The sequence below is a fragment of the Pterocles gutturalis genome, unplaced genomic scaffold, assembly GCF_000699245.1.
Source record: "Pterocles gutturalis isolate BGI_N339 unplaced genomic scaffold, ASM69924v1 scaffold9905, whole genome shotgun sequence".
In the NCBI taxonomy this organism is placed as follows: Eukaryota; Metazoa; Chordata; class Aves; order Pterocliformes; family Pteroclidae; genus Pterocles; species Pterocles gutturalis.
The window spans coordinates 19,907-43,964 of NW_010138227.1; the positions used below are offsets into that span (position 1 = coordinate 19,907).

General features: G+C 37.3%; 1 protein-coding gene across 1 annotated transcript in view; it reads right to left on the reverse strand.

The window, feature by feature from the left end:
• Positions 1-4,030, reverse strand: part of ACMSD (aminocarboxymuconate semialdehyde decarboxylase) — a 23,876-nt gene extending 19,846 nt beyond the window's left edge. The window contains exons 1-2 of the mRNA XM_010082909.1: positions 3,974-4,030; positions 433-477 (exon numbers count right to left, since the gene is read on the reverse strand). Of these exons, the coding sequence (XP_010081211.1) occupies positions 433-477; positions 3,974-4,030 (102 nt within the window). The remainder of the gene's footprint in view (positions 1-432; positions 478-3,973) is intronic.
• Between the last annotated feature and the right edge of the window lie 20,028 nt (positions 4,031-24,058).

Consider the following 24,058-nt stretch of genomic DNA (forward strand, 5'->3'; position numbering starts at 1 on the left):
CTCTTTCCCCCTCAGATGTTCACATCTGAGTTCTTTATGAAAATCCCAGTTCCTTTTGGTTTTGCTTCTCATACAGATGACTGCATTTAACTAAAAAAAACCCAACAACTACATGTAATCTGCTTTAGGTTGACCTATCTTATTGAAAATAATTCCTTAGAGCTATCCACTCCAAGTGTTAAATTGAGGTGATGATGAAAAATGGATACTGGTTCATACAAGACAATGTGAGTTTCACCTCTCAAGCAGGAAGTTCTACTGAGGTATATTAGAACGTGGAGTGATATTACTTCATAAAAGATAGACCTCTAGAGAAATCTGTATCAAAGACACAGCCAATCTTATAGCCACTCTGCTTTTTAATAGAAGTACTGTGAGTTTGTATTCCTGATGACAACACAAGATAAGCTTAGAGCACCAAACTGTCCAAACCTTGCAGTGATGATCCAGTTGTACCCATCCACCATATCCGTATCTCTGTGAAAGAAAGAAGATAAAGCTGATGCTAGTTAGCACACTGCAATAATAATAAAAGTCTCAGTTCTTACAATCCAGCAGTACTTTATTCAAGAGAAACACTTACACATATGCTCAGCTTTGAGCCTACAGGTAGCCCTATCTACTTCAGCAGAAGTGCTGAAGTTTAACTGGACTGGACTAATGGTGTTTGTAGATGTGAACTTTTAGCTCCCAGTTCAACAACATTCTTAAGTAAGTCCTACAACTGATTTAGAAGTGGTTGAAGTTGCTTACTGTATTGAAGTTCTAACTGGAATGATTTTAACACCAAAAAAATTAAATCAAGCATTTGGCAATATGAAAATTGGGCTGACAATTTTCCAGTCTGTGATCAGTTAATCATTAGCACAAAGATGTATTGATTCCACTGTTCAGCTTCCATGATTCAGCAGCAAGACTGAAGGTCAGTCTCTTGTCTATTAATATTTAAACAGACAAGAGAAGCTAAAGAGGAAAAGCTTAGATGCTCATTGATTCTTCCAGAGAGATTCAAAGTTGCAAAGTTGCTTATGCAAAAAACCCAAAACATACAAAAAGATGTTGATTTCCTTTTATTTTCATAAATTATCAGATTAGAAATAAATTAAATATTGAAATACTGCAATAGACTGAAAACAATGTTCAGAATTCTCATTTTTCTGTAAAGAAACATTTCAAAGGACACTGCATAAAAGCAAGCATTGCTTTCACTGAAGTGTAAACAATCTGAATACAGTTCTGAATTTCCTGTGATAACAAATCATTTCTTAATGCCACTGTGAGCTTGCCTAAAGTGGGCGTGCAGAGCCAAGCCTCCTGACTTCAGCCAGTGATGCTAATGACTGAGGCTATGTATGTTTTATTTAGTTACGTTTAGCTATGTGTATTTTATTTAAATTTATAAATTTATAGGTTTTTATAGCTATATATATAACATTTAAATTTAGGGAAAATTTTATGAATGACAACTAATGACAACTTTAAGTTTTCACTAGCTCCATGCTAATTGCAGTTGTAAGCTATGCAGAGAATTAGTACCTGAAAGGTGCTCAAGGAGCATTTAGGAAATAAAGAAACTCACTGGTCTGTTTTTGAACTTATTTTCTTGTTTATTCCCCTTAGTTATCAGTTGGATGTATTGACAATCCTTATTTCATTTATTTCTGTGAATTTTTATGCTTACTATGGGTTCCTAAGCTCTTAAAAAAGTATATTGACAATACAATTTTCTAGTCACAGGCTCAAGGTTCAGTATTTCTAAGTTTGGAAAAAAGATAGAAAAGTTCAGCACTATGTGTGCATGTTAGGATTGCCTCATTGGTTTTCCATGCATGAGATGTAGAGAACTATGTTAATGGCCTGAATTTTCAGAGGACTCTAGGGAATTCTAAGAGTTGTTTTCTGTTCTGGGCTCATTAATAAACCATTGAATAGCTCAGTCTTTAGAACAGAGGAAACAAAAACTAGCAGGTGGAAATTAACTTTTAAAAATTTTGTTTTTGCTTCTTTATTAGAAGCAAATTAGAAGTTGCATTTAAATAAATGCAACTCTAGCCTACAGGTTCTAACAGTATTGAATTCAGCCTTGCTGTATGTCTGTGAACATTGAGAAATTCTTGGGGTGATTTTAAATCAGTGAATTTATTGCCCTTTTAAAGTATATACAGACAAAAAAAAAATCAATGTAAAATCAGAATGAAGGAATTTTATAGATTTTTTTATAGTGATATTGCATGAGCAAGGACAACAAAATCTGAAATAAGCAAGAGTAACCTTTGTAGTCTAGATATGTAAACTCCTGTCTATTTAAAACAGACGTAATTGTTCCAAGAGATATGTCATCTCACCTACATTATCCAGTGTACATGTGTTTTTCATTGAAGAGCTTTTGTAACTACAAATAGGAAGTTCAAACAGATGTTTAAAAATAACTTCCTAGGTAAATAAGGAAACAAACTTTCCTTTCCAAGAGGTTATATGCAAAACATTATTTTTCACTACTAATGAAGAAATAATCCTATGTATGCTCTTAATGCCAGCTTTTCTCATTTTTTCTTTCCTAATATGCTGTTTACATTTCCCAGCTGCTTTCTGGCTAATATTGAACTGGTACTGGACTGTCATGTTTAAAATCAGAGAAACACACAGCTAATACATAGGAAACACTTACCTGAGAATTTGCCATCATAAACATCAAAACAATTAAGTGAAAGAAATGTACAGTGTAAACCAAAGTTTCAGGTAGTGTGTCAAATGCCTAAGAGCATGGCTGAAATAACGGTATTCCTCTATTGTCAAAGACAGGCACAATGAAATCAAGTGGTTCCATACTACTGTCAGACACAGGGAATGTTCATTCAAACTACAACCAACACAGAATTACAATAAGGAAAGAAGCAACAATGCAGGTCTTCTCTTTTCTACTCTGAATTTTTTGTCATGAATGGAAACATTAAAGAGTTACAAAAAATAGCTACCCTGAAATTCTGAAGGCAATTTTAAATTGCAAATAGTTTTATACATATGTGTGTATAAACTATATATAAATATAGTTTCATGTGATATTTTTCAGTACCCTTTGCAGCACTGGAGATGAGTTCCCTTATGAATCAAAAAGTGATCACACATCCTTATACTGAATTGTGATTTTAATTATTTAGGCAATAACTCTAAAACCTAATTCAGAATAAGAGGACTACATGGCTTTTGATAATCTGAAATAAGAATTAGATTTATTACGTGAAAACCTGAATGACACTTTTCATTCTCAAATACTTTTCACAGGATCATGAAAATTATTACTGACAAGAATAAATTTATGTCATTGAATAATAATAATGATACCATACAAAGGTTCAAAGTTAAGACAAGTTGACTTATAGCTTCAGTGTTCTGACAACTCAGATTTTGTATTTTTAATACAATATGCTACTTCTTTCCAGTAACTGAAAAAATAACAGATATTAGTAAAATGATGATGTACACCAATTAACCATACATAGAGTGACCCCACTCCCATTAAAGTTAATGAATTTCATGCCTGTGGGTAAAAGATGTGAATGAATTTTGTCTTAGGTAACATTAATCTTGTCTAATATTTGCTTATTTCTCTTATTTAAAACAAAGGTGGATACCATTTGGGAACCTGACAGCTCTGTTTTTATCAAGAAAGTGGAATTTACAACTCATCATTTGACAATTTTAGGTCTCACAAAAGAACCAAGCAAAAATATAAGAATTGCTTCAGACTAAATAAAGAGTGGGGAACAGAGCACAGTTTTCCATCCCTTTCTTACTGGGACTCCTGCTTTGCAAAGTAATGCAATACAAATATCTTAAATCTGAAAAAAATTAAATTATACAAAAACCTAGAGATGTTTATAACAGAACCCTTCATTCATTGTTCTTTCAACAATTACATTGGTAGAAATGGTTGCTGATAACATAAGGCACTGAATATCTAAACTCTTATTACCTTTTCTAGGTCAGGCCATTCCTCAGGTAGAATGTGGCTATGAATATCAATTTTCATTTTTGAAGTATCAAAGGAGAAATACTCTTTCAATGAAAACGTTTTCTGTGTAATTGCTACTGTCCTTCCTGCCCCTGGTTTAGCAGGTTATTAACTTTGTCTGCTGTTCAGATTCACCTGCTGTTTTATCAGTAGAGCTCGGTACAGTGGCCAACCAAGGGGCCTAAATCCCAGAGGAGTGGCTCTCTAAAAGAACAAAGGCTTCTAGCAGAACGCCCCCGTTAATGCGTAAACTACAGCTGGCTGAGGGCAAAGGGAAAATCTGTTTATATTGGCACTATGAAGGGATTTATTTTAAACAGAATTGTGCTGGTTTTGGCTGGGACAGAGTTAATTTTTTTTCGTAGTAGCTAGTATGAGGCTATGTTTTGCATTTGTGCTGAAAACACTGTTGATAACACAGGGACAAGTTCGTTATTGCTGAGCAGTGCTTACAGAGCATCAAGGCCTTTTCTGCTGCAACAGCACCCCACCAGCAGCAGGCTGGGGGTGTACAAGAAGCTGGGACAGGACACAGCTGGGACAGTTGACCCCAACTGACCAAAGGGATATTCCATATTCTAGGACATCATGCTCAGCATATAAAGCTGAGGGAAGAAGAAGGAAGGGGAAGACATTCGGAGTGATGGCGTTTTGTCTTCACAAGTGACGGAGTCCTGCTTTCCTAGAGATGGCTGAACACCTGCCTGCTGATGGGAAGTAGTGAATGAATTCCTTGTTTTGCTTTGCTTGTGTGTGCGGCTTTTGCTTTGCTTATTAAACTGTCTTTATCTCAATCAATGAGTTTTCTCACTTTTACTCTTCCAATTCTCTCCCCCATCCCACTGGGGGGGAGCAAGCAAGCGGCTATGTAGTGCTTAGTTGCCAGCTGGGGTTAAACCATGACAAGAATCTACAATGCAAGCTTGTTTGCAGTTAAAATCATTCAGTAAAATTGAATTAGAATAATGTATTAAACATGCTGATTTGAATATCCTCCTTTCTCCCTCTCAGATTCTGAAATAATTTGTAGAGAGCATACAGTATACCCTTGGTAGACAGTCATACCTCCTCATCTACTCTCTTTTCTTCCCCTTGCATTTTCTTTAAAGATACATTTTTAAAAAAATCACACAAATATTGAATTGTAGCCAAATCTGTGCTCTGCACTTTATTTCCTCTTCCTGATTATTAGTTCACTTAGGATATTTACACACGCTACTGCATACTGGTGCTCACAGTCTGTCAAGCTGGCTCAAGATCTGGCAGGACAACGGCACAGATTACCTTAGTAATTAACGCTAGTGGAGTTCACCAGCTAATATGGCACATAGCTCCTCCAGTTAAGCTTAATTGGAGCTAGCTCAGGTTTTCTGTGAAACTACATCTTGTGTTTTGCCCTTTACTCAATTTAGTATTACACTTCTCTCCTCAAGATACCCTTGTCTTTTATTTGTGCTGTATTTTTCTCTGTAAATTATTTCCTCTAAAGTATGCTGCTCACATGGTGTCTTCTTGCAAAAGCTGGTTAACCATTTCTTGGTTAATTTGCTTCTAGTGAAAAATGCTGATTTTTTCAAAACTAAGTGCTGTTGTGAATCTTGCAACTTGAAATCAAGCAACTTGAAAAACAAGTGGGCCATTTTGTTTCATACTTTTTCTGAATTTGTTATTTTGTTTGGACTTGATAAAAAAAAATGGACTCATTTCCCAGCTTGTTCAGTCATTAAGCAAGTCTGCTTTTGATTTGGTCAGTTGACCTTCTTAGAGTTACTCTTCAAGTCAACTCCTTGTGATAGGGTTGGTTGGTTGCTTGATGGTGTGCTTCTCTGCAACGTGGGATCACTGAGACTGAATGTTCAAAAGAAATAGGAAGCAGCAGCCTTGGGAGAGTACTCCCTAAGTAAAGCAGGACAGACAATAATTAACAGATCGAAACCACAGGATTGAAACCCACAATTATTTCCATCTCAAAATCAAAACCAAGCTCTTCATGACCAGGCTGCCAGGTTAAGCAGCAAATTTTCTCTCTTGCTCCCAAATGTGACAGTTATGTTATATGATCTAGCACTACTGTGTTAGCCTGTTGGCAAAAGTGTTCCTACATTTACAACAGGAGAGGGAAGAAAGAAGTATTGATTCAGCTGTGGGAACTCTGCATCATGAATCCTATGAATCCATAGACATGAGACAAAGAGTTAAGGTGAGTCCTTCAATAAAGAGAGATCTGGAAGACAATTCCCTATTTAAGCATAGAAAACAGAGGTACTAGTGAAGGAGAGGGGGAAGGAAGATGTTTGTGTATCTGAATAGTCTTAAGACACCTTAGTTTCTTCTCTTAAGTCACCATAGCTGCAGGCTACCATGCAGAGATCAGCAGCATTTCTTCAACACTGTGCTTTAATTTTCTCTGCTCTAAAAAAAGATGTAGTTGTTAGTTGCTGCTAAGACACAGCTTAGCTTGCAAACAGTGCAGTACATCCACACTGCATTTAGTTTGGCAAAATACATCATTTGGAAACCATAACGGTCAAAGGCAAAATTTGTATCCATTTCACTCATCAAAAGGACAGTAAGACATCTGTTTATATCTGATATGATCTACTGGATCAGCAGCAGAAAGACTGTCAGTGGGTAAAAACAAAAGTTTCCTCAGTTACCCAGGCACCCTACCTACTTTGAGTGTGTGGGTTTGAAAAACAAGACACCTTCACTCATGTTTTGGACAAGCTGGCTGATAACAGTGAGTGACTCTTAGTCTTTATGCTGGGTTTGTGTCCTAGTGCAACATGATGGTTTTTAGCATGGCCCTTGCTATCTGTCTCCAACTGGCTGTGAATTTCTGGACCGTGACACAGAGGTGCAGAAACTGCCGACAGTAGCCAGGAAAACCTGGCCTTCAGACAGAGCTGACCTTAAGTTCAGAGTGCTGTCAGGCAGCAGGCTGTGACCGGGTGGACTTTCACATGTACAATGTCTGGGGCAACAGAAAGTTATATTTTACCATTTGTGGACCTACGTAAGACCAGAACTGTTCCTGTTCTTGGGCTACCCACAAATAATTTACATGCTAGAGCATTGGGATGAGACCACAAACCTGGTTAAAAAAAAAAAAAAAAGAGATCAGACAATGAATGTACTTGCTACATCTGCTAGAGAGGAGAACTAAAATGCATACAGAATTCTTCCCAGCCAGAAGTAGCCTCCTCTATACATTAAGATGGCACGTACACTAAGATGGCATGCCCCAGCTGCCTCAGTACACTTATGCATGGCATAAGTGTCTTTAAGATAACATGTCAATAAAACATGCATTTATTAGGGCCATTAGAAACCAAACTGCATTATTGATTTTGACCAGCTTCCCATATGTTTTGTGCATTATCTGATTTCTTTTTGTGTGATTTTAGACTGGGAAACATGATGAACAACTCCTTCAGGACAATTTAGCTAGAGACTATTCAGGCCAGGGCTGATTTCAGATATGAAGGGTTTTATTTCACTATAGGGACAAGCACTAAAGTTAAATTGGTGTTAGATGTACGGCATTAAATGCTCTTTTCCAAAGCTATTGAGCTGCTTTTCAGAAACATTTACAGAATCTGAGATTTGGAGTCTCCAGGCTGGAGAATGGGGATCCAGTTCTGGCCTTTGTTTGTCAGGGAGAAAGTATTTCGTAGCATCAGTGGGAAAACCATGACACAGCACGCTTCAAAGAACGGTGCATCAATAAACATTGGTAAATTCTGCAGACAGCTCTGACATATACATGCTATCAAGGCAACCCGTTTTCAAATAGGATAAACACAGAAACAAAGGGGCAAATTCAGGATGCTGATGTTGGGAAGTGCTAAAATACTTATGCCAGTTTTTCAAACCTTCAGTTTTGCATGTTCTTCTCTGACACATGCTCTTTAAATTGTACATTTGCTTGTGAAAATGGGCTATTTTACACATGTGCACAGCTCTGGAAAAACAACTGGAAAATTCTTTGTGCTTAGTAGCTAAGATGAAGTACTTAAAGAATATGTCCCTTTCCAAATGAAATAAATGCTGAGCAGCACACTTACATTGGTTGCTTAGCAACAGGTTGTCCTTTGGCTGTGCTGGGGACCGCACAGGTCCTTTGAGACTGCCATTACAGACCTGCTTGGACATGTCACATTTGGAAAGGATGCAAAAGTCAGTAATTCTGTTTTTTGTGTGGTATCAAATAATGAAACCTCCCCTATTAAATTAGCCTAATCACAGAACTTAATCCTCTTCTGGGACTCCAGAGAACACAGACTTGAGTGGAAGAGGTATGATTTCCCTTCTATGGGAAATAATAAACTTTCCCTTCTAATGAGGAATAATAATGCAGTTCCCATGTAGCACTTTAGGTACGTAGATCTGAAACTTGACAATTGTCCTGGTTGAAGGTGGGCTTTTTAGCTCAGATGTGATGCTGTACTGCTGCATCTCTGATGCTTCCCAGATCTAAGCTATTAAATTTGCGTGGTGAAGCTTCATGGTTGTTCAAACTCAGGATGATGCTAACCAGGTGGTCTTTCTATTAGACCTGCCATAGCCACCACAGTTGTGTCACTAAAATTTATAGTGTAAAGGTGGCCAAGATTGCTGACGCCTTTGGCAGTACACTGCACTGCTGTGTGACTACGAGCCTAGCAAGAGTTCGAATGAATCACACAGTGATGAAAGTAAACAATATGTCCTGTGCCAAATTCCTGACCACTGCCGTGTTCTCTGCTGTGTGAGTTAAGCTGTAATAAATCCTCATTTGTTTTCAGGTTTCTTGAAAATGTGACATGGTTGAAACTCAACTATTATTCTAAATCAAAAGAAAAATATACGGCTATCTTTCAAATAATATAATTCCTTTCTTAATATACTACATTTGCAATTCTGCAATTTAAAATTACCATGCATTTATCCTGGATAGAAATGTTCTATCAAAACTGATAATTAAAGAGATATTTTCCAAAATGTAAGCACAAGTAAAATAGAATTTTCCTTTTTTTTTCCCAGTTGTAGATACAAGCAAATAAAAAAGACACTATTTAAGCATGTATCAGGCCAAGCGTCACTCTTGTGCAGTGGGAGAGCAACCAGACAGATACCAGTAGCATAAACGTGGGCCAGAAAGAACAGATGGAATGAAGCTTACAGACACTGATATTAAAAAGTCATAATTTTCAAGTTAATACCCCATTATAACATCTGAGATAGTTAAAATTATTTATAAGGTTGGTGTCTAAGATAAATAAATAGTTGCTGTTGCCAAATGTTGTCTTAACAACTTTTTTTCCCTTTATGTTAGATACTTAAATCCTCACCTTTCTCTCCTTGCAGAGGCCCCTCTGTGCCACTGTTTGGGGATATCTGAATTTTGAGGAGAAGAAGAGTCTTCCCAGAGCTTTTACTGCTTCTGAGAGGAAGCCAATGAATAAACAGAAAAAACCCAACATTTGAATTTGTTCAGCTGCTTCAATGAATTCCTACACCTGCCTCTAGAACTCTGAAGAAGCATGCTTATGCCTCATTTGTGCTATTAGGATTGGGCTAATGAAACAGGCTTCTTCCTGGGTCCTCAAGGTCTGCTTACGCATGAAGTTTTATGTTCCATTGTTTCTGAGCAGCTGTGATCCCTGTCATCAAAGAGAACTTCTGCAAGGGACTAAGATGAAACCCTGGCTCCCATTAAGTGTTGTGCAAATGGTTAGCCATGGCTTTAGATGCATTTGCTGAGTTTCTGAGAGGCAAGAATATTGATACCTGTAGGTTACAGCAGTGAGTGCCAAAACAAAGACCTTTCCAACTATGCAGATGTTTACAACGTAAATATTTAGGGTTTAGTACTGCAGCTGCATTTATTCATTCATCTGGAGGAGGGAGCTTGGCAGAGGAATGCCTCCACAGAGGATTTCTGGAGCCTGCCTTCACTTGCTGAGTTCAGATACAAACATTTTTATTTCATATACATTCATTCCAAAATAGGATTTATGTCTCAAAATTGTTTATTTTGAAATCCAAACTGTATTAAAATTATCGACCAGAGTGAGAATTCAGTTCAGATTATCACAGGAATTAAGACAGATCCAAATATTGAAGCTTTCACCCTTTCCACTTCTTCCACAGAAGCCACATTAGCAATCAAAGCAAACTTACCACCTTAATACAAACATCTCACGGAAAATGCTGTCAGTTGGAAAAAACATTGGCTGTTGCTGGGGGACTATAAGTAGATGATAGTCATGATATGCTCTCCCACTGATGTTGTCCCCGACTGAACTAGCACTGTGGAGGATTACGTGATGGTTAGCATTACTTCAAGCAAATCTAATATGAATACTGCTGGAAGTGTTGCTGTGTTGTCTGGTCACAAGGGAATTTACAGTTGAATGAGAAGGTGATGCTACAGGTCACACTACATTCTGTAACACAGAAGAGGCCATACTGCTGCTCCACAGGCTCAGAACTGTTATTCAGTAAAGGTTTACAGAATATCCTCTTAGCAGTTCATTGTATTAAGATAACTTAATGAGTAACTGTTCACCATAAGAAAAGTATTACTAGGTAATACAAGTTCACAAGCAATTTGATTGAAAAGTGATATCCAAACTGCAAAATTCTGACTAACAAGTGGAAACAGACAGCAAAATCCATATGTATTTTCTTTCCAAATTATCTAATAGTTTCTTTACTCTTCAGCTAAAGTGGCAAATGCTCAGATTTTGATATGTGATTATATATAATGGGTTTATGCATTTCAATGTACTCTTGACTAACAAATCATTTAGAAAGATGCAGTAAGACATTTACATAACAGGTAAATGAGCATAGTTACAACAACATACATGGCTGATGTGCCCACTTATTTCAAGTCCTAGCATGACAGTGGCCTGGACTTGCGTTACTCGAGTAAACCGACCATGCCAAGCGACGTAAGACTGTGAATTAATAACACAGAACACCTCTAGAAATAACGCTTCAACTAAAAAAAAAGCTTTGCAAATCCTGGTTACTCTTACAAATATCCATTATCCCAAAGCCAAGTCCATCACTGACTAGAAAAATCAATTAATTTGGTGGCCTTACACCACGACTGAATCAGTCAACCAGCTCTGATCATTTTCTTTTAGCCTGAGAGTTCCACAGGTGGAATAGGAAAGAATATGACCTGTTGTATCAGCTTTTCTCCTTTAAAAGGCTACTCATTAACATTTTTTACCATGGTTTTAAGAAAGTTTTTCTTGTCTCCCCAATAAGATACCTTCAGTTTGCCTTTTCTGGGGAGGGTTCCATTCTAAATGGAAACATGTGCTTTGATACATGTTCACTAATAAATATTTAAATTCATGCTTAACTTTAAAACACAGTGCGACACTGGAACTAATAGCACAACTAAGTTAAGCAAATGCTAATCGCTGCGTTCCCACCTGAGTGATCACCTCGGTCCTACTTATATTTACTTGCAACAAGCTCAACTAACAATTATATGCGCACAAAGAGAGTACAGAAAGAATTGCTTCAAGATGTATACTGAAAGCACAGGGGAGTGAGTCCAGACCAATAACTCACGGACTCCACTGAGGTGTCGTTTTGGTTCCATATGCTCTAGCAAGAACAAAAGTTCTACCAAGTTACAGTCTTAAAGCATATGTTTTAAAAAACTATGCAGTAAATTTATACTATGGTTACAGCTAAACAATCATGTTTAAAAAAACCCCAAACTTCTTTCACTGAGAAGCCTTTGAGGTGTACCTTGGATTACAATTTGTGCCATACAAAATCTGGACAAAAGACTTAATCCAGTGCAACTGCTGATTGCAACTTGAACTATTTTCTCAACTATCATACTTAGTTTTCCTCTCGGGAAAAGACAGGTACTGTCTTTTTTAATTCCAACATTTGGAATTTAATAACATCCCGTCAGTATGAACAACCTTCTTCACAATTACTAAAAAAAGATCCATGACTTCCTGACTGTGTTTGTGTGCTTTATTAGTTTGCTTGATTTTTTTTTCTTTATTTGCAGAAAAAGATTAAGAAATTTGCACTATTTTGGTCACAGCTACAGCCAGAACTGTACTGCAGATACATCAAAACATTTGTATTCACTTCTGAGTGTGAAGTACATAAACAAAGCTACTTCCTAAATAAGATGTATTTTCCCCTTCAGGACATTGCCACTCATCTCAACCTAGTATTTCATGTTAACTTTTTTATGATCTAAAAATATTGCAGGTGTTTCAGAAGTACTCTAGTCTGTTACAATTAATAATTTTGAACCCAACAGAAACCCCACTGAAGTCACCAGGAAATCCAGTTTCCAGACCAAAGAGATCTATCAAGTAATGGTTCAAAAAGTAAATTTGAGCCACTGGAAAAACAGACCCATTTAAATGAGGAATTACAGGTAAACTTTGCCCAGAGTTCAGTAATTAAAGGCAAGGGTAGTTTAGAATGCTGGTTTTGGATTATGTCTGATTGCCCATGTCAGTATGGTGCCTCAAAAAACACAATTGCATTATAAATCATAAATTTGTTAGTAGTCTTTGTGCAGCTCACTGTGAATACTAAGAGTTGCAATTTGTAGTGCATTAAGTGGAGCACCAAACAGTGATTGCAATATACACAGAGAACATTCATTTCATATTGACTGAAATGGATTTTGCCTGTGGTAAGTGATGCAAGCTTGTGCTCTCTGATTTTATGGCTGATGCTACAATGTCAAAGTACAATTGGGCTGAACTGCTGCTAAGTACAGTGGATTTGTAATGAATGTTTCACACATATAATTCATTGTTTGGTCAATGGGTCTTTTAAAATTCCTTTGTCTCTAGTAAATAGGATTTTTAAGAACAGAAAGAAAATATATGCTTCCAAATTTCCATTTTCCTAACAAGCTTGCTTATCTCTGCTGTACATTCTTAAACAACTGGGTATACTAAAATCTCCTGGGGGCTTGGAGCACCACCATTTGGAATGCAATGCAGAATACACATTTCAAACACTAGAGTTTGTATGTTGATTTTCAATAAATACTCACCACTTGCCAAATAATAAAGGAAGTCCTTGTCACTAACCTTTTTCATATGGAAATCTGCTAATTAGTAGTAAGATTTGATACCATTTGTGAAGCTCTCAAGTTTTGGATCCTAGTCACGAAATGCGTGTGCTTATAAAATAATACAATTAACAATAATTAATTTCTAATGTTACTAACCAACTAAACCTACATTCAACCTCTTCATCTCAAGTGACAAAAGGAAACCAGTTGCTTCAATTCAGTGGAACTATATCCTAGTCCATACTTGCAGTTTTTAGGCACTTCAACAATATAACTGAAATATAATTAAATGACTTCTTAATTAGTCTGTTTTGTGTGGTTCTCTGTAGTTCACTCAAAATCTCAGGATTTGTTTAATTCTCACCTGTATTACTATAGTTTGTGCATACTTCAGACACTGACCTCCTCGGTAGGTAGCTGGCCAGGAAATAGCAAAGGAGGGCTACCACAGCAAGAGGGACCCTCTGCTGTGTTCCCATGGAGACTTCATCTCTAATTCTTTTATACGTTTGTTAGGGTTTTTTTGTTCTTGCTGTTTTTTCTTCTCCCCCCAACATAAACGCCATGCACACTGTGAGTATATTTTGCCCTTTGCGAACCAGAAATAATAATGTTCAGACATCAATGTCTGGATGCCTACAGTTAGGTCCAGTGGACTCATGAGTTTGTCAAGACCTGTGCTGCCAGGAATGAAACAGGATCCCCTACTGAAACAGTTGCCAAGTGTTTGCTCCTGCCTTTTCTTTCCTTAATAGCTTGGCTGTTGGTCACTTAAAAGTACAGATACTATTGCAGCTACTGCAACTCCAAACGTATGCAAAAGCAAATAAAGCCAGAATTACTAGGCAGAATTAGTGCTGTGACATTTGTGAGATCTACCATGCTAGCCTTGTTCCCCTCCCTGCACTGCTGATGCCCTTGTTACTGTGCCACTGTGCCTTTAGAGTAGGGCAATCAGAGGACTTGACCTGTGTTGCACCCCTTCTCCTTAGTTGGTGGTGCCTCCCTCTGTTCATAGCAAAATCCTGGAGAAGGTCAAAGCTCCCAGGTAAACGTATCTCGCAAGAGCAGAGTGTGAGCCTGAATTGACTAGAATAAGTAAATGGTCCTATACCTGAGCATGACAGGAGGTGACAGATATTACCACCAGCGTTAACTTGTGCTACAGTCTCTGTTATACAGCGATGTACCTGTGAGCAGACTCTGGCCTCTGCAACATGAGCTGAGGGACTAAGAAAGGAGAGATTAGTGTTGTGAAAAAGATGCATGCCTCTCCAAAATTTCCTGACACCCACCCTACTGACCCAGGCTTCCAGAAAGCTTAATAGCATTGTGGTAGAAGGCAGGTATCATGCTGTATTTTTTTGTGTCAGTGTTACAAAAGAGTTGAATCATATTGACCATCACAGGCAAATGCAAACCATAAACACTTCTATGTTAAAAAATCATATATTGCATTATCTACAGCCATTATAGTTCCTTAAAGCTCAGGGGGTAGCACAAGTAATATAAAATTTTAAATAGAAAACAGGAATAGTTTAACACTCTGAATTTATGGCAATGTTTTTGATAAGTTTTTACGAGTGGCATTGGTATGTCCTCTTTACAAAGTCTGATTCAGAGACAACTTTAAGCACAAGTTTAACTACTTTTCTATTATGTGTTTGACCACCATGAGAATTTAAAAGACCTGTTTAATACTAAGCCAATATTTACATGTTTTCTTGGCCTTGTATGCTTTTCCATTATTGGCCCAGGATAACTAAACTGGTTCATCCAGCTTGTATTCTAGACCCCTTCTTACAGTTAAACATTATTACATCAGATTACCCCTTTCCAGCCTGAAGCCACTTACGTGCTCCTTAAAGAATCAAGAAGAAAGCTACCTCAGAATACAGAATGCAGGGAAGTGTACCCTACATAATACATATCTGACCAGCAATTTGATGAGCCCACTTTTGTGACTACTTGTCTCTGGTTCTAGAAGACAAGTTTAAGACAAAGGACCACCTCTTCTCTTTTCCCCCAGAATATAGATTTAAAGTAGTACCCACGTACCTACATACACTAGCATGCATAAAAAAAAAAATTAGCAAGCTTGGCACTAAAAATTTGGGCCTTCCTGTCACCACATTCTTCTCCCTCCATGGTTCCTCTTTCCTCCACCTCTGGCTTTGCTACCTGCCCTTGTTTCATTTCCTCCCTTTTCCCCCCGGCCAGGACCACTAGTGCTGCTTCCTGCTTCCCACATACCAAATCCTTGCCATTGCCTTCTTGCTGCTGGGGCTGCTGCTTTCTCCTTGTCTAGTCACCACAAATCTTGGGATTAAAGCAAAAATCCCACTAGTCAGTACTTGGGAGTGCATTAGACCTTTGCTCAGATGTTGCTTCAATGGTCAGGACCTTAAGCTCTAGAAACATCACTCTCTTGAGCACCATATAATTTCGTAAGGGATCACTAATAGCTCATTTCATCTGGGTGGAGGAAACAACAGCATATCTATATTTAAACTTGCAGTGATAAATTATTCTGAGAATCTAACCTGAATTAGCTACTAAATACAAAAAATGTTCGTACGGGGCTCTGTATTTAAAAGCAATCTTCACCATTGGAGCTTTACTTCAGACACTTCCTATCACTTCAAGTTGAAGCCATGTAGCCAGAAAGGAAGCAATTTGCAGCACTGAAGTCACTCTTTGAAAGCTAAATGCAGAAAAGGTTGGAAGAGTTTTATTCTAAAAGGCGCATTGCACACAGAATTAGATATTGTTGCCATGGCTGACTTCCTTTATTGCTTTGAGTAAATCCATATTTGATGCATTAAGGATGGATTGGGTTACTGTCAGGTAGAAGTAGGTCAAGTGATTTTTAAGCCACATTTCTTTTACCCTTGCACAGAATAAGAGCAAGCACAATAGATCATTTCTTATTTTTTTAATCTTTAGCATGTGCAATTAAGCTCATAAATTAACTTAATGCATAATGCCATCTAGTGGAAAAATCAACAAGTATAGATGCAACAAGTGTGTCTAGATATCCCATGCAATATGAATCCAATTAGTCTTACAACCACTTGACAGTTTTGATACTGAATTAAATTTAAAGCAAAAGAATTATAACAATTTTCAAAACCTCTATGGAAAAAAGATCTTGACAAAATTTAAATATCTTCCAAAGGTATTTTATCCTCAAAGATATGCAAAACAATATCAGTGAAATTCCATTTATAATGATTTTAGGATGTGAAACAGACCTTGGAAAGCTCCTGTTTTTCTTTCCTAATTTAATTTTATTTAGAGATTGAATTTTTTGCTCAACAAAATCACACACACTTCAAGCTGAAAAAGGAGACAACTCAAAGCAGTTTACTGATACATCAGCCAGAACAACTTGTAATTCTGTCGAGTTTCAGAACTAATCATCTTCATCTTTATAATTATGAGGTCACTTTTCTATGCCCATAGATTAAAAAAGGACACAGTGAAAAAGGAGCCTAAAAATCAAGTTATGTAAGGTAAAGGAAATAGGCTTGTCAAAATATTGCAGCAGAATAAGGGGCCTAGAGACACCATCTGTTTCAGATAAGTAATATACTCCATTAATAGCCATTTAAAAATCAACAGGAAAGGAACAATCCAAGAGAAATAAGTCATCAGAATTTTATCCTTCATAAAAACATAGCACTTGCCATTTATTGGAGAAATAACCTGATCTTAGGCCTGAATTAGAACTGGCTCTAACCCTCTGCACATTTTGTGTCAACCTATTTTGATGTTACTTAATTTATCATTTCCTAGGTAAAACCTTACAGTTACATACTCCCTCAGGTTTATATTGTGTGAATCATACAAGTGTGGACCTGAAGGACCATATGGAGATCACTTACTTCAGTTCTCTTCTCTGAGAAGGACTATAAACACCACTAAAGTCTGCTGTGGTTACCTGCGGCTTTTTTGCTAGCTGAATTTAGAAATCCTCCAAGGGGGAAGATCCCACCACCTCTCTCAGTAAACCTCTTCTAGTGCTGCACTAATAATAAAATGAATACTCCATTAAATACTCCATTAAAATGAAGTATTTAAACTCAAATTGCATGTCAGGACTCAGGAAATGAATTCTACTTCCTTCAGGAAAAAAGCAGAAACAAGAACAACCAACCAACCAACATTAAGTGTGTAACAGATTCCACTAGGTACTCAGGAATCTGATTTCCATCAAAACCCAGAAGAGAAAAAATATTGAGAGTGTCAAACATCTGCTTGAGCAGATGTAAAAAACACCCAAACTGGCACACAATGGAATGAGTACAGTTTCCTGGTTATGAAGAACCTATTTTGCAAAATATTAATTTTGTCTGTGGCTATCATCCTTTTTTCAAACACTTTCTATAATCACCCTAGCTAAATACTCAAGTGAGAGTGTGCAGAACCCTAGTTACAATTCACTTGGCATAGGAAAAAGATAAGATACTCTTTTTCAACTCACTAAACAATGTGGATTAGATATTCAAAACAACACATAAATATTATCTTATCATACAGTTTATCAAACAACTCACAGCAAGAGTGAGCTGTGGAGTGCGCTTCATAGAGTAGGAGTAATATAAATATTATTGCTGTAAATTAGTAGAAGGGTCATTCCTTCAAATACTTATACATGGTCTTTTGACGAAAGATAAAAAATACAGCAAGATAAAAAAAAAGAAATTACTCTTTTACTGATGACGCTAATTGCCAAGGAATAAGATATTAACCAAAATCACAAATCAGAGTTTAAAATACTGGAAGAGAAAAATAGATGTGAGTTGGGTGTATTCCCCACAAAACCTATTGCATCTCTTTTCTGACACAGGCAAATCCCATAAGTAAATGCAACTAGTCCCCTTTCTTATTAAATCCTTACCTTCAAAGTAGGGATTATGACACCTAAATTTATTTTTAATGCTTTAAGGTTAAATTTATAAACTATAAATATTTCATAAATGTGCAAGTCTAACCTGACTAAGAAACACATGTATGTCTGTCTTTGCATACAGCCTTCTTAACAAAATTTAGGTCTGATGTGGTGAGAAGAGGCCTTGCGAGACAGGAGCATCAGGAGGAAGGGGCATTGGCTTAGCAACAGGAAAAGTGACCCAATCTGTATAAAATAAAAGGAATGTTTTGGGATTTCTGTGGTTGACTTCCACTTGTGGTTAGTCGTATAAACTTAATGGAAATTTTTTGCAAAGATATGGGAGAAAACATGAAGTTATGCAAACATGTTGGAAGTGTCTAATCTCTAAAATGCTTTCGGATCTGAATTCTCATCAAGTAATTATAATTGGATAAGTTTATTACAAAATTATATTGAGGTTTGCTTCCTAGGAATTTCCTAGCGCTTTTTTTTTGTCTTTTCTTTGATGCATAAATGAAATCTCAGCTGCTTATACTCATGTTATCTATTAGGCTATGGTTAGGGTCTCACTGGAAGAAGAAAGATCTCTCCACACAGCATAGGAAGAGAGCATGGGAAACAGAAGAAAAAAAAAGAAAAAAAAAGGAAGATTATTACTTAAGTAACAGGTTGCTACCTCCTTAAAATTCAGTTCACTTTCCCTTCCATTCCTCTTCAATACTTGTGAATATTACCAATGAAATAAAGCTATTGTCAAATAAGTCAGTTTTACTGAGTTACATAAAAACTGGAAACAAAATGTTTTCAGTCATATAAAGAAATAACATTGTTTGGAACAGAGGCATATAGTCTTTCATGACTGCATAATGTTTCTCTGAACAAAACAGTAAGTTTAGTTTTTGTGGGTAAACCTTTGGTTTTCCACATTTATATAGCAATTTTAACTTGAATGAAAAACAGCTTTTAAAATAGTTTCAAGATGGAAAATGCTCACTGTGAAGAGTCTTTTTCAAGACCTTCTGCTCACTTTAAGATGACACATTTTGCGTTCTATGTTTTTTCCCCCTCTTTGTTGCCACAATGGAATTTTTAATGCTTGTGTGTCTTGCTAGCTTGGACATTTTTTGCAAATATGATCCTGCAACAACATAATTTGGAAGAAGAGGTGCTTATGTGAGGTGTCATCAATTACTTACCAAGGTCACCACATGCTGTATTCTCTGGGAATCATATTATAGGCACTCTTTCATAGCCTGAAGGAGAAGATACTGAATTATCATATTCTTTTTTTCAATCTAACATTCTGATTATTTTTGACCCAAGTTAATATTCAGTCTAAAAATGCCAAGAAGAGAGATGATTTCAATTTAAACTCTATTTAGCCCAGTGCAAGAGAAAAACAGTAAATGACCTACATACATGGGATAATGATTTAAGCATGGTCTGCAGTTTAAAAATTAATGTAGCATTGTTGTACTAACATCATTATTATTGTTTTATTTTAAAATAAAAAAAATAGGCAGACTAATACCAGGCTGAGAGGTATCCAGACCAAGTTAAAAGAACCTAGCATAGAACTTCTCATCCTATTGACCAGTGAACACACTATCGGACTAAAGGTGATCTACAAAACAACAGTAAAATATATATCTACCTCTGCCTATGTGCCATCACGTAAGCCAGCAAACAAAAAAAATTTAAAAACATCCTACAAAATGTAGTTTCATTTGTATTTGTTTGTAAAAGGTCACTATGGTAGCAAACATTGCACAAGATGGTCAAGGGACTATTAAAAGAAAATATTAAGTTCATTAAAAAAGGCTGTGAAAACCAAACAATTCCCATAAAACTGAATGGGGATGCCATTACCTCCTGCTGTGGTTCCACAAAAGGCATATTGATGAAAGTATGAAGTGAGCATTTTCTTTTGAATGTCAGGCAGGAGATGTCTGATAGACCAAACTAATAATCCATCCTGGTTTACACTAGCGCTCCCTCATACTACAATACAATGCCACTTGCCAGAAAAATGCGGTTTAGTCTTTAGCATATGTATGAAACACAACCCTACAAACAAAATGGAGAATGGTGACAGTATCATTATCTTGCTCTTATGCCTTTAAACATACTAAAAAACAATCACGGGGCCAGCTGACCAACTCTTTCCAAACATGCAAGAGTGCTCTTAATTTAAGTGCTACACCTAAGATAATGGTCAATATGGAACATCGACTAGTTAACATCAATGAAATCAAGCAAATGTCCTTCTCAGAAGCCTCTGAATGCACCACTGTGTTCTGCTAATTAATGTGAAAACATTCCAGTCAGTGACTCTAAAAAGAAAAGAAAAACCAGAAAGTCCAGAATAGATGCAGCTCTCATTTTCAGAATGACAAACGACCATATAATGCTAACGTATCCAAACTTTCTTACAATGAAAATGGATTTATTTCAACTCCACATAGACTGAACAGGAATAACAAATGTTCTACATTCATATAGTGACCACTGTCTCACTAATGGACCAGGACCTGTTTGCCATCATCAACCATTGGTTCTACTTTCACTCTACGTGATACAATAGCACTGCATTCTTTCTGCCTTTTTGCACCATGCTACTCTTTGTCATCCCGTAATGAGTGCTGATGGCAGTATGGGAATAATGTTTAAGTGAAACAAAGGGACGGTAATTTAGGAAAGCAGGCCAACCTACTTCCAAGAGATTGCTTATTACCTCAAGAAAAAGCCTGCCTTGAAAAAGAATAAAATGATGGGCCTAATCAATTTTTGATATAATTGAAGTTCTTTCTCTGATTTTGCTGAGAGTTAGTGTGGGCCTGGAGGAAAAATCTCAGATCTGATTGATATTTTTTGTTTATTCAACAGAAGGAAGGAGGAAGAGCAGAAAGAAAGAAATAAACCACCACAAATACCCACAGCAAAACCAGTCCACAGACAATCCAGATGAAATAAAACAAGAAAAGTTCTTTTTGTTGTTGCTGGTTACTGTGGTGCAAGAGACCTCTATGCTGTTTGGAATCACCCTTCTTTGGAAGTCAAAATATTATGGAAATTTCAGGCAGCTCCATCAGGGAACAAAGTTCTGCACGTGTGTATTAATCTTGAAGCACTTACAGAAAATGGGATGGCGTCAGTCTATTCAGATTGAATCTAGAGATGTGGCTTTTTTAAATTGACTTTGGCTTCTCCTTATTCATATCCAACAAAGGGAGTTTTGAGGAGCCAAGAAATAAAATAATATAATAATATATCTGATAGGGACATCCTTTTCCTCTTCATTGACTTTGCCTACAGGCTTCCTACACAAGAAGTCTAACAGGGCTGGAAAATAGGATCCCCGTCTTTAAAACTGTAGCCCTATATCTTTATCCAATTGAATATACTTTGGGTGAAAGAAATGTCATGAGAAATAAGAGGCGATGCTGGAAAGCAGCTTCCAGCTGCTATGATATGGCAGTCTTTCTGCTTCTTAGTAGCTAGCTTATATAAATAATGGTCTGATCCGAAAGGCTCTTCACTGTGAATCTGCTTAATGTTTTGAATTTGTATTTGCTAAATGCAGAGTATATCTATTCTCACGAGGCCATGTTTGAAAGCACTGAAGAGGGTCATTTAAAAGCAAAGACAATATTTGTTGCAAGCCTCATACTCTTTGCTATAGCATTTGTACAAATAGAGACAGCTGCAGCCCCTGCCAGATACAGTTTTATATACGAACAGCAACTAAGAACAACAAGCAAAGATAATATTCTTTGCAAGCCTCATACTCTTTGCTATAGCCTGAATACTATAGCATTTGTACAAATAGAGACAGCTGCAGCCCCTGCCAGATACAGTTTTATATACGAACAGCAACTAAGAACAACTGAAAAAAAGGAACATGTTAAAGTTTAAAATTTGTGGTTTGGTGTTCCTAGTTCCTGTTTTCCTCCAAATCATTTGGAAACCTACCCCTTTCACCTTTTAAAGAAATGGAATTAGGAATCTCCTGCCACTTTTCTCTTGGGTTGATTTCTGGAAGTTGTAAGAATACCAAAATAGAGACTTACAGAAATGAGAGAGTCAATAGTCAAATTTTCATTTATGCAAGGAACAGGAGAGTTCTTGCTGGAATGGATCAGATACGGACTTATCTCCCTAGAAGAGGAAGGATCCTGCAATAATTGCATTAAGGAGCATTATATCCATTGTAGCAATTTCAAGGGACTCTCCATGACTAGTACTGGATGCACTCTGGATGGGAAAGTGTCTCCCCAAACTGACTCATCAAAGGTTTCTGTATCCCTGCCAGGTCCTGAAAAGTGGTTTGGCCCCAATCCCTTGTCTCTGACCAGGTTACAAAAGTGGCTCTACTCATTTAAGGATTCTCACTTTACAAAGACGTTTTACGTGATAGAAAGACATGACAATCTATTACTTATGGCAAGTAACAAATAAGTATTTTCTACTTTCATTCATCTCTTGCACATACAGATCTTCTCTTGTATCTCACAGCTTCAAGGTCACCAGAGCATAATAACAGCCCAAAAAGAAAATAACCGTGTTTGTTTTATGGAGTTACTACTTTCCAATCCCTCCCAACTCAGCCCAAAGCCAAAACCCAACACTTCCTTCAGAAGAAGTCACTTGGGTTAGCTTATGCACATGAGAACCAATTTTTATATTAACATCAAACAGACACTTTGTAATTTAGTATCCATTACATGAGGGAAAAGAAAATACTTTGGGCATTGCTTATATTCATATTAATGCTGATCCAACTAGAAGAGTGAGAGCTCTGGGATCACAAAGCAAGGCAGAGTAGCTAAGGGTGAAGATAAAATTTAGGTGAGAGGCATGAAGACTTCAAAAACATTTCATATAGTAGGTATGGTAGACTACACACAGAGAAGTCATAAGATTAGGTAAAAAGCAAACACATCACCACAGCCATCTCCATTCCACAAGGATGCCAGAATACCAATCAGTTTCTGAATCAATATTTTACGTCACTTACCTCAACATTTACTTACATTTACTTTTTCAAATAATTAATGCTTTAAAAATACGGATGAAAAGATTTTGAAGATTGGCATTAAAAAGTATACTGTAAAATTAAGACATTTTGGTAGTAATGTTTCACTAACCATTCCCAAATAGGTATTACTAAACTACTGCAAAACTTTTTTTTAAGGCTGACATCAGCAAGATTCGGACAGCTTATAAAATCATGTCCCTGTGCTAGCACAAATATTAATTTCCTGCTGGGCTTTCTAACCCCCCTCCCCCCCCCAAATTTGCTAATTTGTCAAAAGAGAAAGACAAGCTGATCTTCATATAACTTCAACAGGGAACGTATCCATACATACCAGCTGAGGACCTGGGCTGCTATGTCTAATTGTCTTCTGATATTTTCCCAGACTGAAGTCTAAACACAATGCAGTTTCAAAATTTATCCACATGCTAGTGAGCACGCAGCTGGGAGACTGTGCTAGCACAGAAAATGCTTTTATTTATTTGCACCTCTCTATGTAGTCATTAGAAACTAGTGGAGAAGAAGAAAACAGCTCTGGCACAGAACTACCAGTAAAAATTCTCATTTTTTTAAACGTCTGTTCTCCTAAGGTTGTAATTTTTTCCCTCTGCTCTTCTGCAGCCCTAGGAATGGCAGGTGAGGGAACTGAGGATGGCCCTGAACACCAGCAGGTCTCCAGCTTTAATCCCATCCTTCAGCACGAGACTGCTGGATGTTCTGGCACAGCTGTTAGGCTAATATTGGTAAAACCAATCGTGAGCCTAACAAAACGCCAGCTCTGGGCTGTCCAAGAGGTGTGTATGTGTGGCAATTCACCTCTGATCCTGAAAAAGGGCTATGGCAGACGGAGAAACAGCAAATTCCCCAGCAAAGGGGAGCGCTGGGTCTTTACCTGTGTGAGGGGACGCGAGGCGGACAGGGACAGGGCCTGATTCCACTGGGCCAGGGCTCCGGGTTTGGGCAGTCACCGGGCAGCTCTTCCCCCCGAGAGAGCCGGAACCGGGAGGAGGACGAAGGCAGAGCCCGCCACGGCGAGGGGATGCT